The sequence below is a fragment of the Hemitrygon akajei genome, chromosome 1 (genome assembly GCF_048418815.1).
Source record: "Hemitrygon akajei chromosome 1, sHemAka1.3, whole genome shotgun sequence".
Taxonomy (NCBI): domain Eukaryota; kingdom Metazoa; phylum Chordata; class Chondrichthyes; order Myliobatiformes; family Dasyatidae; genus Hemitrygon; species Hemitrygon akajei.
Genome location: NC_133124.1, coordinates 125,804,629 through 125,822,974, shown reverse-complemented (window position 1 = coordinate 125,822,974; position 18,346 = coordinate 125,804,629). Strand labels below are relative to the sequence as shown.

The following is an 18,346-nucleotide window of genomic DNA, read 5'->3' as shown; positions in this document are numbered from 1 at the left end:
TTAAAGAATCTCATGTTTAAACCGTTATATCATGAGGATTAAATATATAGCGGGTTGGAAGAGATGCAACAGCATTACATCAGGGGGACAGTGCTCACTTTTGCCTTTTACATCTTAGGAAGAACATATTGCCTTTGATGAAATGCAGCATTGATTTACTAAAGTGATGCATGGTTATCCACAAAAATAAATGAGTTTCAACCTAGCATTTAAGAATATTAAGAGAATGATTTATGAATGTTCTCAAGATATTAAGGAGCACTAATACAGTAGATAGAGACAAACTGCATCCCTGGCTTAGCAATCGAAACTAGGAAAAGAAGCATTAAAACCTGAGTCAGGTTTTTCAGGAATAAAGTCGAGAATATCTTACACTTGAAGAAAGTGGTGTACACAGTACACACAGTGACCACTTTACTAGTTACTTCCTGTTTCTAATAAAGTGGTAACTGGGTGTATGTTCATGGTTTTCTGCTGCTGTTGCCCATCCACTTCAAGTGGTCAACATGTTGAGTGTTCAGAGTCGCTCTTCTGCACCCTACTGTTGTAACCTGTGGTTATTTGAGTTACTGTCGCCTTCCTGTCAACCTGAAGCATGCCAGCCATTCTCCTCTGATATCTTTCATTAACAAGATATTTTGCCTACATACATTACTGCTGCTCACTGGGTGTTTTTTTTTTTTTTTTCGTTTTTTTGCACCATTCTCTTTAAACTCTAGTAAAGGTTGTGCATGAAAATCCCAAGAGATCAGCAGTTTTTGTGATACTCAAGCCACCCCATCTGGCACCAACAACCATTTCCACGGTTGAAGTCAATTACATCATGTTTCTTCCCCATTCTGATGTTTGGTCTGAACAACAACTGAACCTCTTGACCACATCTGTGTGCCGTTATGCATTGAGTTGCTGCCACACGATCGGCTGATTAGATATTTGCAATAATAACCAGATGTACAGGTGTACCTAGTAAAGTCGCCACTGAGTGTAGATTATTTTTCCATAGACTAGTTAATGGATCTGTTTAGGTGAATGTGAAAAATGAGGTGTCAAAATGAGAGAGTAAAGTTCCTGTGAATTTCAGCATCCTGTAAGCACTAAAATAATTCACCAATTATGGAGTTCTGATGGCACTAAACTTAATGTCGAGGGGATAAGGAAATTAAGCAAAAGATCTCTGAGTAATGTATCACCTATGATTCATATCTGTAGAGATGTTCACACTAATTCCACAGAAGAATGAATTAATTCCTAACGTTCATGCAGTGTTTTTAAACAGTCCATTTTAAAAATGAACTACAGAAAATTAATCTGTGGAAGTTTGATTATGCAAGCACAGCGATAAGGTTCCTCATTCTTTGAATGATGATTTTCTTCAGGCACTGAGTAATCCATATAACCCCACAGGACATAAGCAAGAATTTAATTGCCACATGAAGAGATGGAACAACTAAAACACATCACCTGTTAGCCTTCGTTAATTTTCATTCGGGAAAAAAAAACAGGAAGAATACTTTCAAAGCAGTACATCCTCAGCAAGAGATGCTATTTATGATGCAGCCCTGGGGTTTATTCTGAAGATTGAAGCACAAAGGACGATCGCAAGTCCAGAAGTTGAAGCCCGATAGCCAGAACCCTGAGTCCTCTGAGGAAGTCAAGGCCCAAGGTCTGTGACTCTGTGAGTCCACTGGAGGCAGGAGGCAGTAGACGGACTATCATGGGACTGATGGACTGTCTATGTGTGTGGATGGATGGGTGGGAGGGGGGAACGAGGCTTGGTTTTGCTGCTGTTTTGTTGCTTACTGGGCTCTGTTTATTGTGTTCGGTGTTGTTCTGCCAAGCATTAGGGGAATTCTCTGTTGAGGCCGGAATGTGTGGCCTCACTTGTGGCCCAAGGATACCTTTAAGATGTGTAGGTTGTTGAAGCAATCAACGCACTTCTTTTGATGTAAGAGTGATAAATAAAATGAATCTGGATCTACCGAAACCAAGTAAGAGAAATATGGTTATGCCAGAAAACACTGCTTACACAAGCCAGTGGAGTTAACACATAAAATTTATATCAGATCTCATTCTCGTGACTATAGCAACCACCCAATACTAATCACTTACTGCTGGCCTATCCTCAGTTTCTGGAGTGGCTAGAGCCACTCAGAGGTTGTCAATGATAGGTTTTATATCAAAAGGTGTCTTGTGTCTGCAAATATTTAATAGGTATCATTTCAGATGGGAGCACAGAGAAGAGAAATTAACTAACACCTTCAGACAAATTCTCACTTCTCCTCTCTATAATTTTCAGGTATTGCTCAGATACTGATGGATAAGACCATAAAACACAAGATCACAATCTGGCCATTCAGCCCATCAAGTCTGCTCTACCATCTAGTCATGGCTGATTTATTATCCCTCTCAATTCAGCTTCTGCTGTAACCTTTGACGCCTTTATTAATCAAGAACCTATCGACCTTCACCTTAAATATATTCAATAACTTGACCTCAACAGCCACTTGTGGCAAAGAATTCCACAGGCTCACCATACTCTGACTAAGGAAATTCCTCCTCATCTCTGTTCTAAAGGAACATTCTTCTATTGTGAGTCTGTGCCCTCTGGTCCTAGACTAATCCACCGCAGTAAATATCCTCTCAACATCCACTCCATCTAGGCCTTTCAATATTCAATAGGTTTCAATGAGATGCCCCCCTCCAAACCTCTAAACTCCAGCTAAAATAATCTCTGAGCCCTCGAATGCTCCTCATACATTAAGCCTTTCATTCCCGGGCTCATTCTTACGTACGTAAAGTTGTAAGGAGAGATAAGCTCTGCTCACAAAGAGCACAAGTTAATCAACAGCAGGAACAAAGTCAATGTCAAGAGTGAATCTAGGGTTCCTGTGCAGGTTAATGTCTTCACATGTGTGGTCAAGGTGACTTCACCTTTAGTTGGCTCAGATACAGCACTAGCTCATTGAAATGCATCCCCACTCGCTCATATAATAACAATCTTCATCAAGCAGGACACAGAAATGACATTTACAGACAGTGGCCACTTTATTAGGTACCACCTGTACCTAGTAAAGTGGCCACTGAGTGTATGTTCATGGTCTTCTGCTGCTGTAGTCCATCTACTTCAGGGTTCGACATGTTGTGCATTCAGAGATGCTCTTCCGCACACCACTGTTAAAATACTTGGTTATTTGGTCAGCTTGAGCCAGTCTGACCTTTCTCCTCTGATCTCTCTTATTATCAAGGCATTCTTGCCTACAGAACTACTGCATACTGGATGTTTTTTCTTAATCTCTAGAGACCATCGTTCATGAAAATCCCAGGAGATCGACAGTTTCTAAGATACCCCATCTGGCACCAATAATCATTCCATGGTCAAAGTCACTAAGATTACATTCCTTCCCCATTCTAGTGTTTGGTCTAAACAACACCTGAACCTCTTGACCAAGTCTGCATGCTTTTATGCATTGAGTTGCCACACGACTGGCTGATTAGATATTTGCATTAATGAGCAGGTGTACAGGTGTGGCCGCTGAGTGTGTACACACAAAATGCTGGAGGAACACAACCTTCTTATTCTCGTTTCTTCCCCATTCCTTTCCAATCCCGTTGAAGACTTGAAACATTGACTGTTTATTCCAGCTCATAGATGATGCCTGACCTATGGAATTCCTCCAGCATTTTCTGTGTGTTACTCTGGATTTCCAGCATCTGCAGAATCTCTTGTGTTAATGGTATTTATATATTCCAGTGCACGTTCCTTCACTGAACACTCCTTTGCCTGTTAACTCCTTCATCTCCCAACTTTCACACGCTGCCTTTGTTTCAGCTAAGGAGAACACACTACTCAAGCACAATGTAATATCCTCACTAACACATTTCCCTTTCCCTCTCAGGTATAGGTGTCACATGACCACACTCAAGAACAGTAGATCGGCAATGGAATGGCTGTGGCTGAATTGGTTCAAAGGAGAAGATCTTTGCAATCAATGTATAATAGAAAGCACTGGTTCAGGAGGGGCAGAGGCCTAGGAGAAGAGATGGCGCTGAGCTGCGATCTCCAGTGAGGTTGCAGCTCAGAAATAGCTATTTATTTTAGGTTTTTTTGCAACACAATCAGGGGTCAGGTTAGGGTTTATGGACAGGGAAGTGGGGGAATTAGAGGACAGGACAGAGTCTAACCTTCTGCTCTGTGTTCGAAGGCCAGCAGGGAGGGTGTGACCAACGTCCAGACAGCAGACCACTTCAGGGTCCCATCACCAGCAAGACTGGAGCTCGAGGCCTAGTTTTCGGGGTCCCGTCACTGGCGAGTACAGCGGTCAAGACCTATGTTTGAGACCATATCCAGGGTCCTCATTCACCATCATCTGCATGTCCTTGATCTATACTGAGGATCAAAGCCTGTCAGGCAATGAGAGCTCCAGACTGAGACCCAAAGGTCGAATGGAGGTCCGAGGTGAATCCCAAAGGTCAATCAGAAGTCCAGATGTGGAGGCCGGCTGGGCGGAACCTGGGTCTGAGAATCTCTACGAGTCCATTAGGGAAGTCAGGACCCAGTGTCTGCGAATCCACAAGACTGCTGCAGGATGAAGAAGGCGGTCTGTCACGGAGACAGAGGACAATGCATGCGCGTAGGGAGGAGAAATGGAGCTTGTTTCACTATTGCTTTGCTATGTAGTACGCTCTGTTTCGTTCTGCCGAGCATTGTGGCCATGCTGTGCTGGTGACACTTGCAGCTTGTTCCCAACGCATCCTTAGGTTCTCTTGTTTGTTGGCATAAATGACACATTTCACAGCACATCCAGATATACATGCGATAAATAAATCTAAATCTACCTGCAGCTAACCTCAATGGCATGTTCTACTTGCCCCAATCCTGCAACACCTTCCGATTTACAAACTTCCACACAGGTCAAGAAACCTTACCCTGCCAACTGAAACCATCTAAGATAACACATAATAAGGACAAAGTAGATAACAGTCAATGGATGGAATGAGATGGTGCTTCCCCTCTCATGAAATAATAAAAATCTTTTGTATATTTAGAATGTTACCCTGGAATGTTTTATTTTGCAGGCTGAACAAGGAATTTCTCAAAAAGTAGACATTTTACTGTGTCTGTGATGAACCTGTTTTAAAACACCCTTAAACTACTTTAAAAACTGCAATTCTATGATAATATGTTTATCATTTTAATACAATAAATGGGCTAGGAATGATTCCTCATTTCTATTTACAGATTTCTACTCCTGTATTGGTTCCAAGGTTGTCAAGCCGAGGAGTGGTAGTGGGGACAAGCTCCTCACGGCGTGCACCTCAAACAGCCTCTGACAACCAAGTCCAGCTCCTGGCCTTCTCATGTGGCTTAGCCTCTAAGCCCAAAAGAACTGTTTCTACTGACAGGAGAAGGGGTGAAGGCGGGTCCTGGCACCTTAAAACCAGTGCTTCGGGTAGATGGAGCTTGTCAGCCTGGGAAGGCAGTCCATCTAAGAGAGGGAAAACTGACTTCAAACATCTGCCGCCTTGTGGCCATACCCACTCATGAGAAAGACTACGGGAGTAAACCCTGAGGACAAATCCGGAGCTGGAGTCCCTAAGGCAGTCCGACGCTGTCCTCAACCTCGCTCTGGCAACTCCTGCGACGTCACTGGTGCCAAGCTGTATTGGCCCTTACCCTTCCCTTGAACAACATCAGTGTCGTGGAGAAGGGAGACTTGCAGCATGGGCAACTGCCGGTCTCCCAGACAACCCTGCCCAGGCCCGCGCCCTGGAGAGGCTGAAGCAAGATTTTCCAGGTGCAGATCCATGGTCTCGCGAGACTAACGGATGCCATCCACATCCACTCCTTATTAAAATAAAGGTTGAAATTCCAATTTCTCTTTAAAGTATGACTAGATTATAAGGTTTGGCAAGGAACAGCCACCTTTCGGGTATTCCACGGCAATTATACTGATTTTCCTTTAATTGGTCTTTCTGAGATCTGCTGTGCAGTTTATATTTTTAAGTTCGTTGTTATGCTCTCAGGATAAATCACATTAAAAACTGAAAACTTTTCCCAGCTGCAGATTTTTAAACATACCATGCCTAATAGACATGAACAATGGTTGAATAAGCTGAAACTTTAACTTTCAGAGATAAAAAGAGAAGATATTCTGTGATTAAAAACGGAAACTGTGCAGTAAGTCAGACAGCCTCTGTAATAAGAAGCCTTAACCTCATTCTTCAGATTGGTAGCCTTTCACTAGAACTGGCAATAGTTGAAGCCTGGTATGAAAACACCAGTGCCCAAGATCAGAAAAGTGGCAAATACAGTCCAGTGCATTACAGGCAAAGACCTCCCCACCATTCCACACATCTTCGAGGAACGCAACACCTATCGCCAAAGACCTCCACCATCCAGCCAGTGCTCTCTTCTCACTACAACCATCAGGCAGGAGGTACGGGAACCTTACGGCCAACACCAACCAGGTTCACCATCAGTTATCATCCTACAACCACCAGGCTCCTGAACCGGCACGATTAACCTCACTCAACTCAACTCTGAACTGATTTCACAGCCTACAGACTCACTTTCAAGGGCTCTGCAACTCTTTTTCTCACTATCAATTTATCTTCTATTGCACACTGGTTGCTTGTCAGTTCTTATTTATTTGTATAGTTTTTCATAAATTCTATTGTGTTTCTTCATTTTCCTGTGAATGCCTGCAAGAAAATGAATCACAGGGCAATATATGGTGACATATTGTATATGTACTTTGATGATGGCAAGATTCTTGGCAATGTGGAGGAACAGAGGAATATTGGGGTCCGCATCAATAGACCTCTCAGAGTTGCCATGCAAGTTGATAGTGTTGTTATGAAGACATGTGGCCTGTTCACCTTCATCAGTCGGAGGATTGAGTTCAAGAGCCACAACATAATGTTGCAGGTCTATAAAACCCTGGTTAGACCATATTGGAAAACAGCAGTCAGTTATGGTTGCTGTATTGAAAGAAGCTTTAGAGAGGGTGCAGAGATTTACCAGGATGCTGCTTGGACTGGAGAGCATGTCTTATGAGGATAGGCTGAGCGAGCTAAGACTTTCCTCTTTGCAGCAAAGGAGGATGAGAAGTGCCTTGACAAAATGATAAGACGTACTGATCGAGTGGATACCCAGAGACTTTTTCCCCAGAGTGGAACTGGCTAATGAGGAGGCATCATTTTAAGGTGATTCGAGGAAAGTACAGTGATATAATTTTTTCTTTTACATTCCCCCTTGGTTCAGTCCCTTCTGTGACACTTCACATGCTCTCGATCTCCTCAAAAACTTTCAACTCCCTGGCCCTGACCGCATCGTTTTCACTGTGGATTTCCAGTCCCCATACACTTCTATCCCCCATCAGGAAGGCCTTACAGATCTCCGCTTCTTTCTCAACAAGAGACCCAGCAAGTTCCCCTCCATCGCTACCCTCCTCCATCCGGCAGAACTAGTCTCACCCTCAACGATTTCTCCTTCAGCTCCTCCCACTTTCTCCAGACTCAAGAGGTAGACATGGGCACCCACATGGACCTCTGCTATGCCTGCCCTTTCATTGGCTACACAGAACAGTCCATTTTCCAAGCCTTCCATGGTAATGGGTTCCAGCACTTCCTGCACTACAGCTGTCTGGAGACAAACTATCTACCTACATCTTTTATAAATCTACTGATTCCCACAGCTATCTTGACTATACTTCTTCCCACCCTGGCTCCTGGAAGAATGCTCTTCCCTGTTCTCAGTTCCTTTGTCTTTGCCGTATCTGTTCCCAAGATGCAGCTTTCCTTTCCGGGATGCCAGCTTGCTTCAAAGAACGGGTTTCCCTTCCTCACCATCGATGCTGCCATCACCCATATCTCCTCCATTTCCTGGACATCTGTGCTCCCCCCATCTTCCTGACCGCTTAACAGGGATAGAGTTCCTCTTGTCCTTACCTACCGCCCCATGAGCCTCTGCATCCAACACATCAATATCTGCAACATCTGCCATCTTCAACAGAGTCCAACTACCAAACACAATGTTACCTCCCCCAACTCTCCACTTTCCACAGGAGTCACTCCCTCCAAGACTCCCTTGTCTATTTGTCCCTCCCCAGTAATCTTCCACCTGGCCCATAGCCCTGCAAGCAATCAAAATGCTACACCTGCTCTCTTACCTCCATTCAGGGCCCCAAACAGTCCTTCCAGGCGAGGTAATACTTCACCTGTGAATCTGTAGGAGTCGTCAATTGTATCTGGTGCTCACGACGCGGCCTCCTCTATATTGGTGAGACTTGACGTAACCTGGGGGACTGCTTTGTCCAGCACCTCCATTCCAGCTGCCCAAAGTGTGATTTCCCAATGGCCAATCATTTTAATTCCCATCCTCATACCCATTCCAACATGTCGGTCCATGGCCTCCTGTTATGCCAAGATGAGGCCACTGTCATGGTTGAGGAGCAACCCTTTATATTCCATCTAGGTAGCCTCTAACTGATGGTATGAAAATTGATTTCTCCTTTCAGTATTTTTCCCTCCCCTTTCCCTCTTCTACTATTCCCCACTCTGGGCTCTTATGTCTTCTCTTCACCTGCCTATCACCTCCACCTCCTTCTCTTTCTCCTACAGTCCTCTCTCCTTGCCTATTACGTTCCTTCTTCTCCAGCCCTTTACCTTTCCCACCCACCTAGCTTCACTCATCAACTTCCAGCTTGTCTTCCTTCCTCTCCCCCACCTTCTTATTCTGCCATGCTCCCCCTTCATTTCCAGTCCTGAAGAGGAGTCTCAGCCCAAAACGTCGACTGTTTATTTATTTCCATAGATGTTGCCTGACCTGCTAAGTTCTTCCAGCGTGTGTTACTCTGGATTTCCAGCATCTGCAGAATCTCTTGTGTTTATTAACCCTGCATTCTACTTTCCAATTCATCCATCCAAAGCGAATCACTGCACACATTTTTGGGCTGAACTCCATCTGCCACTCCTCAGCCCAGCTCTACATCCTGTCGAGGTCGGCACGGTGACGTAGTGGTTAGCACAACGCTTCATAGCGCCAGCAACCCAGGTTCAATTCCCACTGCTGTCTGAAAGGAGTATGTTTGTTCTCTCCGTGACCGTGTGGGTTTCCTCCCACAGTCCGAGGACATACTGTTTGTTAGGTTAATTGGTCATCGTAAATTGCCCTGTAATTAGGCTAGGATTAAATCGGGGTTTACTGAGCAGAGGGGCCTATTCCACACTGTAAGGAAACAAAACACCCTGGTACAACCTATAACAGAACTCAACGCTATCCACAACTCCCCCAACCTTTGTGTCATCTGCAAACATACTCATCCAAGTCATTTATAAAAATCACACAGAGCAGAACAACATTGGTTACTGACCTCCAGGCAGAATACAATCCACCTACTTCCACCCTCCACCTTCCATGGTCACTAACCTCCATGCAAGCCAAATCTGAATCCCCACTGCCAAGTTTCCCTAGATCCCATGCTCTTCTGACTTTCTAGGGGAGCCTACCATGGGGAGCCTCTTAAAATGAGGGTATAGTAGCCGAGCGGTTAGCTCAATACTTCACCGTATTAAAGCCTGGGTGACCGGGGTTTAACTCTTGCCGCTGCCAGTACATTCTCCCCATGACTACATGGTTTTCCTCTGGCTGCCCCGGTTTCCTACCACAATCCAAAGACGTACTGATTGGTAGGTTAATTGGTCATTGTAAAATTGTCCCATGGTTAGGCTAAGGTTAAATCATGGCATGTTGGACAGTTCCATATCTTTTTATGATTTCAATCGCCTGCCTAAATGCCTCTTAAACACAAAGACTGTATCTCCTCCACCAGCTCCTCTGGTGGTACCTGCTAGATATCAGCCATCCTCTGTATAGAGAATTTACCCCTCAGATCTCCTTTAAAAGTACTCCCACTCACCTTCAAATCAGGCTCTTTTGTTTTTCATGCCTTTACCATGGGGAAAAGATTCTGAGTGTCCACCCTATGCTGCTGTCATTTAAGATACCTCCTTCAGGTCACCCCTCAGCTTCCTTCACTTCAAAGAAAACAATCCCGAATTATTATTACACAGAATAGGAAGAAGATCAGAAGAAATGGAGACCCACGATCGATATCAAAAAGCAGGCACAGGGAAAATGAAAAGGGCACTGCTACCAGAATATTTAAGTGTAAGGTAAGAAGCAGAATATTTATATTTGAGAAATTATTAGTATGGGAGGCTATAGAATGTCATATATTTTTTGGTGCCTAAACAGGTTTACAATATTAAATGGAATTTAAATGTCAGGGTATATTGGGTGCAATTTTGGGCCCTTTATCTAAGAAATTATGTGCTGGCATATGAAAGTTTACAGAGAAGGTTCACGAGAATAATCCTAGGAATGAAAGTGTTGATGTATGAGGAGCATTTCATGGCTCTCAGCCTATACTTGCTGGAGTTTCGAAGAATGGGGGGGGGGGCATCTCATTGAAACTTATCGAATACTGAAAGGCCTAGATAGAGTGGATGCACAGAGAATGTTTCCTGTAGTAGGGGAGTCTAGGACCAGAGGGGGCAGCCACATAATACAAGGATGTTCCTTTAGAACAGAGATGAGGAGGAAATTCTTTAGCCATAGGTTGGTGAAAGGAATTCATTGCCAAGACTGCTGTGAAAGCCAAGTCACGGGGTATATTTAAAATAGAGACTGATAGGTTCTTCGACAGTAAAAGCTTTAAAGTTATGGGAAAAAAGCAGGAAAATAGATTAAGACTGCTAATAAATCAGCCATGATGGAATGCCGGAGCAGACTTGATGGGCTGAATGGCCTAATTCTTCTCCTATGTCTTATTATAAATACACGTTTGTACTCTGACCATAAAAATCCGACACACAATGATTACAAATTAAACAGTGACCTTCAGAAAGGAGTTGTCAAAGTTTTAAAAGTAAGATGTCTTCCATCACAAAGGTAGTGAAGATTCTAGCTGAACTGTTGTGGCATGTTGCATAAACTGGCTTACCATGTTAGAACTGGCTCGCATGCCAACACTTGCAGGCTGCCTCCCAACCCCAAACATCCTTAGGCTGTGCTGGCTGCTAACGCAAACGTTTCACTGTAGGTTTTGGTGTGCAAGTGATAAATAAATAAATCTGAATGGGAATCTAAATCCTGGTTTGGAAATAAGAAACAGCAGCAGAATGCACTGTTTGGAACCTCTGGAGGACTGAACTGGAGTTGAAGGACTGTCAGTGTGTGTGGTGGGAGGGAGGAAGGAAAAACACTGGGTTTGCTGTTATTGTTCTGTCGCTTATTGTGTTCTGTGATGCTGTGCCAGGCATAGCGGGCACAGTGTGTAGGCACCAGAATGTGTTACGAGACTTAGGAGCTACTCCCAACACATCCTTAGGCTGCATTGATCGTTAACACAAATTATGCATTTCACTGTATGTTTCAAAGTACGTGTGATAAATAAATGAATCTGTATCTGAACCTGAACCTTTATAGAGTTAATTTACAACCCTGCAGGAACTTTCTTATAGGTCTTTAGCAATCGATAAATCTGTGAAGAAAAATTCAGAACAATGGCAAGCATGGATAAATGTTCTAGTTGTTGCTGCAGTTTCTATCAAATGCCTTTATTTTCCATTAGAATTAAACTTTTTTTTAAAATCAATACAGTTTGACATTCCTATATTTGAATATTCAGTTGAAGATAAGTTTAATGAATTCAAAAACCAAATAAATTGGTACAAAAAGCAGCTAATAAGCAACTAACACTATCTTTGTTTCTTTTTCATGTTTTTTTAATAGTGTTTGGTCTTCCTTTACTAATCTTAATTGCCATTCTTAAACTCCTATTTAAACAAAAAATAATTATTGGATGCATTGTCTAAAAAAAAGTCGAATGTCACTACTAGATCAATAAATTAAAATTAAAGTATTCAAGACGCTGGAGTTTTATTGTAGTGCAATACTGACAACAAGAACACAATTTCCAATTGAGTATTTCAATAATTCCTCCTGTCTTTAGTTCCTCCGAGTTTTGCTAAATTTCTTATTAAATCGTCTCGGCCTCTGTCCATTGAATTTAATCGAAAACTGAATTGAAGACGCCTCCTCCGTTTTAAGAACCTATAATCTATTTTTACTTTGTTCTTCAATTACCACTCTTTCTATTGCCCTTTACCTTCCAAATTGTCTGTGCTTGCAACCTAACATGTAAATGCTTAAAAGTTCTTAACTCTTGCAGATTGATTTAAATTGATTTCAGTGGAAATGAAAAGTGAATAGTTTCTATAAGGGCTGGTTACCTACCTACCAGGTGTTAAGGCCAAAGTGCATTTATCATCAATGAATGTATAAATTATATAACCTTGAGATTTGTTTGCTTCGCAAGCAGACGCAAAGCAAGGAACCCAAAAGAACCCAATTTTTAAAAAGTAAGACCAACCCCTGGTGCCCACAGAAAAAAATAAAACAGAACAAACCATGCAAACAACAGAAGCCAGAAATGGGAACAGCTTCTGAAACAAATTTTGTCCTTAGATCCAAATCCCCAGAGCAGCTCGGAGTAGGCCCAAAGTCTTGGTAGTCAGTTCATCGTATTAGCAGAGCAAGTCGCCACATAGTTCACAGGCACTAAGCGCAGCAGCTGGGGCAGTCTCATAGCCTTAGTGTCGCAGAGAGTGAGCCTCTGGTCTATCAGGACCGGCATTTAAATTGGAACTGGGCCCCACCACGGCAAATCACTCTAGGCCTAGATTTCACTGCCAAAGAACCCATTATCAACCTGTCCAAATTGGCTCAGCGTTCAGAGCGATCCAACCTCACCTGACTCCCCACATCTTGCCTATCCAGTCTCTCTGGGCTGGCATCTCATCCTTAATCTCCAGTTCTGGTCTCACAAAAACTCAGTGGAGGAAGACTGTTTGCAGTCACCCTATCCATACCCCTCATAATTCTTTATACCTCTATAAAATCTCCTCTTATTCTCCTACGCTGCAGGGAATAAAGTCCTAGCCTACTCAACCTTTACCTATAACTCAGATCCTCAAGCCCCAGCAACAGCCTTGTAAATTTGAATAACAACATTTGAACAATACACAGATTATTATAAACCTGTATCTCCATGGTACATTGAAGATCTAAGATCACAAAATTGATGCATTACAATCCCACCAATAGTGGAAGAATATATGCCCTCATAAAATATTCAGATGAGTAGCTTTCATTACTAGGTTTTAGAATCAGAATCAGGTTTATTATCACCGGCATGTGACGTGAAATTTGTTAACTTAGCAGCAACAGTTCAATGCAGTACATAATATAGCAGAGAGAAAAAAAATCATAAATAAAATAATAATAAATAAACAAGTAAATCAATTATGTATATTGAATAGATTTTTTAAAACGTGCAAAAACAGGAATACTGTATATTTTTAAAAAGTGAGGTAGTGTCCAAGGATTTAATGTCTATTTAGGAATCAGATGGCAGAGGGGAAGAAGCTGTTCCTGAATCGCTGAGTGTGTGCCTTCAGGCTTCAGTACCTCCTACCTGATGGTAACAGTGAGAAAAGAGCACACCCTGGGTGCTGGAGGTCCTTATTTAATTTACTTATTTAGAAGTACAGCATGGTAACAGGCCCATCCAACCCAATGAGCCTGCACTACCCAATTACATCCATGTGACCAATTAACCCACTGTATGTCTTTGGGATGTGGGAAGAAACACAGGGGGTCACAGGGTGAACATACAAACTCCTTGCAGGCAGCGCCGGGAATTGAACCCAGGTCGCTGGAGCTGTAAAGCAATGTGCCCACTGCTATGCTATCGTGCCACCCCCGACAGATTGGAATTTATGAATGGAAATTTTTAACTCAGAGTCCTAATAGAAGAAAAACGGTTTTGCTGATAAATAAGTTCACGCCGACAACTTTTTAAATTGGAAATTGCATTTTCATGTTAAGCCACCAGTTAAAACAAAGGTCTAACACTACCTCAGCACGAAGATCAGCCAGTTTCCTGTCCATGTTTGATCGTGCTCCGACTTCATCCTCCAGATCTTCCGAGATTCGCCCGAGCTCATTCTGATGAGCATCACGGAGAAGGGTCAACTGAGAAGCAGAGTGAACAAGATATTCTTAATACAGTCACTGGGGTCTACCTCAATTAATTACATTCTGTAGGAGAATGTTCTGAACATTTATCATCCAATTCCCCAAAGAAATCACAGTATACTTGCTCTATTCACATTGATTTTTTTTACACAATTATGTAAAATATTCAACTTCCTACTTTTGCAGAGTATGGCTTCATAATTCATATTAAAATTAATTCCATAATTTGTTTTGCATTAGTAAAATGAGTTTTTTTTTGTTGTTTTATTTTACTTCCAGAGATCCCGTACAGAACAGGCCCCTCCAGCCCAACAACCCGCAGTGCCCAGCAGCCTACATATTTAACCCTAGCTGATCAGTAACCAATGAACCTACTAACATCCTTGGAATGTGGGATGAAACCGGAGCACCAGATGAAACCCATGCATTCACAGGAAGGGCGTACAAACTCCTTACGGACAGTGTCGGAAATGAACACTGAATCCCAATACCCCGAGCTGCGATATCATCATGCCTACCACCATGCAACCATGACTTGACATTATCTACGTACATCATACCAAATAGAAATATTAAAATAATTCACAAGCTTGAAAATGAAGATGAACTTAGCATGGCAGCCCTGAGATGCAGTGTGTGTTTTAGTCAACACTATACAGCTTGGAACGTTTAGATTCAATATGTAGTTTTGATTTACCTAAAATGCCAAGATTTCCTTTGCAAAGCCAACAGTGTCTACTTTGGACTAACCTTTGTCCCTTAGGCATTTAATTAGGACTTGCCAAGGGCGCCACGTTAGCACAGCAGTTAGTGCGATGCTATTACAACTCCGGGTTGGAGTTCAGGGTTCAGAGTTCAATTCTGGAATGGTCTATAAGGAGCTTTTACATCCTCCTTGTGAACACACGGGTTTCCTCCGGGTGCTCTAGTTTCCTCCCACAGTCCAAAGACGTACTGGATAGTAGGTGAATTGCTCATTGTAAAGTTTCCTGCAATTAGGCTAGGGTTAAATAGGTGTGTTTCTGGGTGGTGTGGCTCATTAGGCCAGAAGGGAGGTGGGAAGGAGAATCAGAGGAAGGGAGGGGGAGGAAGGGATGAAGAGATGGAGGGAGGGGGAGGAAGGGATGGAGGGAGGGGTTAGGAAGAGGAATGATGGGAGGGTGAGGAAGAGAGGGAGGGAGGAGGGAAGGAGGAAGGAATGGAGAAAGGCAGGGAGGGAGGAAGAGAGGAGAAGGAAGAGAAGGGGGAGGGAGGAAGAGACAGAGGGAGGAAGGAAGCAAAAACAATAAAAGCAATGAGCCAATGTGAAAAACAATGGCTTGGCTTAGATAAAGTTAGTCTAATTAATATAATTATAGTTTTATTTTTAAACCTTCTTTGCGGCTTGATTTCCAGCTGTAAGTCATAACAACAAAAATGAGGACATTGAAAGTTGTTCTATTTGCCACACAGAACAACACTGCACTGTACAAGCCCTGCAGCCTACAATGCCGGCCCACTTCCATTGATAAAACTTGTCCAGAATATAACAAACCTTATGGGAAATGTGACAACACAACATATACACAGTGGCCACTTTATTAGGTATGCCTGTGCACCTGATTATTAATGCAAATATCTACTCAACCAATCATGTGGTAGCATCTCAATACATAAAAGCATGTAGACCTGGTCATGAGGTTCAGTTGCTGTTCAGACCAAACATCAGAATGGGGAAGAAATGTGATCCAAGTGACTTTGACTGTGGAATGATTGTTGGTGACAGACAGGGTGAAAAACAAAACACATGCAGTCAGTGGCAGTTCTGTGAGCAAAAATGTTGTGTTGATGAGAGAGGTCAGAGGAGAATGTCCATACTGGTTCAAGCTGACAGGAACTCAAATAACAACACATTACAACAGTGAGTTGCAGAAGTGCGTCTCTGAACACATCGAACCTTGAAGTGGACAGGCTTCAGCAGCAGATCATGAATGTGCACTCAGTAGCCACAGTAAGTACTTAATAAAGTGGTCTCTGAGTGTATGTGTAATAATGGCTCAAAACTGCAGGTGAGAAATACTCAAGAGCTCAGGCAGTATCTGTGGAGAGAGAATTAAAATTAAGACTTTGGACTGAAATCCTATTGCTGATCTGAAATGTTAACTCTGACCTGTTGAGTATTTCCAGGATCTTCTGCTCTTATACCCTCGTATGACTGTCTGTCAGTCTTTGACCGTGTGTAGTTTTTAAATGATTCCATCGTGTTTCTTTGTCGTCCTGTGAATGCCTTCATGAAAACAAGTCTCAGGGTAGTACATGGTGACATTTATGCACTTTGATAATAAAGTTACTTGAACTTTGAGGTTTTTTTCTTTTCTGCTTTTCAATGTACGGAATACCTTGGAAAGATAAACTGAAGAAGTATTAACTAAACAGCACTTTTAAAATGGGTGCAGGAACAGAGAGAATTGGGGATGATAATAAACAATTAGAACTGATTTAGGCAAAAGGTGAGTTGCTTTACAGGCAAATAATTCTGATTTAGAATATACTAGCTGGAAATGTGATAGTAGATAAAATATTAAGTTTCTAACATGGTTTGAATGGTTGGAAGGAAAGATTCAGGATGTGGGACTAATTAATAGCTCCTTCAAGGAGCCTCCAATGGATTGATAGCTCAACAGACCCCTGGACTGAAAGATACTGCAGTTCCTTTTTGAAGGCACTAACCAAGTGACAGAATAGAGTGTTGAGAAATGAAAAAATGAAAACAAAATTGTCCCATGAGCAGATAATTAAGGAGCGCTGTCGCAGGAGAGCAACATCCATGATCAAAGCCCCCCAGAATCCAAGCCAGCATCTCTTCTTGCTGCTGCCATCAGGAGGGAGGTACAGGAGTGTCAGGTCCCACACCACCAGGTTCAGGAACAGCTATTACCCATCAACCATCAGGCCCTAGATAACTTCACTCACTCCATCACCAAAATGATTCCACAACCTATTGACTCACTTTCAAGGACTTTACGACTCATCTTCCTGATATTTATGACTTTTTTCACTTTTCTATAATTACACAAGTTGTAGCTCCAGTAACATTACACTATTTCCTTTTTAACTTGTGTCGGAAATGTTCCTCATTATTTATTAATTTACTAGTGGTAATATTACTTTATGCGTTGTATGTGAGTTATATGTACTGTGTTGTGCGCCTTGGTCTGGAGGAACACTGTTTTGTATGGCAGTATATTATTGAATGACAATAAACTGAACTAGACCTTGAACTTGGTCTCTTTCGCACATGGGTTATTTGTTCATCTTTGCTGTGTTGGTCTTCATTGGTCAGCACTGAGTCTAGGAGCTTTGACGTTCTAGCTCTATAAAACCCTGGTTGGACCACACTTGGTGTATTGTGTTCAGTTCTGGTCACCTCATTTTAAGAAGGACGTGAAGGCTTTAGAAAGACTGACAAAGTGATTTACCAGGACACTGCCTGGATTAGGGAGCATGTCTTATGACTACAGCTCGAGCAAGTTAAGACATTCTGCATCAACGACCAACACACTGAGAATTGGGGGTCAGCACCCCATAAGTGTCACCACACTTCCAGTGCCAATAGAGCATGCCCACAACTTACTAACCCTAACCGTTACGTCTTTGGAATGTGGGAGGAAACTGAAGCACTCAGAGTAAACGTGGGGAGGACATACAAGCTCCTCACAGACAGCGTCAGGACTGAACTCTGATGGACTGAACAATATTGATTGGGAAGTAGAGGAGTAAAGTTCATAGTCTGTTGCAGGAATATGAATTTCAGCCACAAAACAAAATTAAAATGAAATGTCAGATAAAAACTGATACACATGATGCTTTGAGCTTTATCTATTAATAAGTTGGTGTGTATATTGTATCCAGGGAGGGGTAGCACCTTTGGAGAAGGGGCATGTCGTGTCCATTCTGGGGTAGCTCACTCGTCTTCGGTCCCCACTGGGCACTCAACTCTCACCAGTGGCTCCAATTAGCCCTTTGCAGGTGACAGCAGCCACACCCCTGTACACCATTTCAATAGGCAGGCTAAACCAGGTGAGGTTAGCCAGTAATCGTCATAGCCCAGCAAGATAGGAACATGCCTGCTCTAGCATGCGAAGTCAGCTTCAGATCAGAACAAAAGTGAGATCCACCAGCCAGGAAGGCCATTCTGCACGGCTTCGTGGACGGCAAAGTGGTCATGGTCATCCACTGCAAACGAGGAAGACCCCAGGTGTG

General features: G+C 42.7%; 1 protein-coding gene across 4 annotated transcripts in view; it reads right to left on the bottom strand.

Annotated features, from left to right (window-relative positions):
- Positions 1 to 18,346, bottom strand: part of LOC140730756 (coiled-coil domain-containing protein 102A-like) — a 451,176-nt gene that overhangs the window by 263,226 nt on the left and 169,604 nt on the right. For all 4 annotated transcript variants that reach the window (XM_073051621.1, XM_073051629.1, XM_073051639.1 and 1 more), the window contains exon 5: positions 13,985 to 14,101. In XM_073051621.1, coding sequence (XP_072907722.1) covers positions 13,985 to 14,101 — 117 coding nt within the window. The remainder of the gene's footprint in view (positions 1 to 13,984; positions 14,102 to 18,346) is intronic.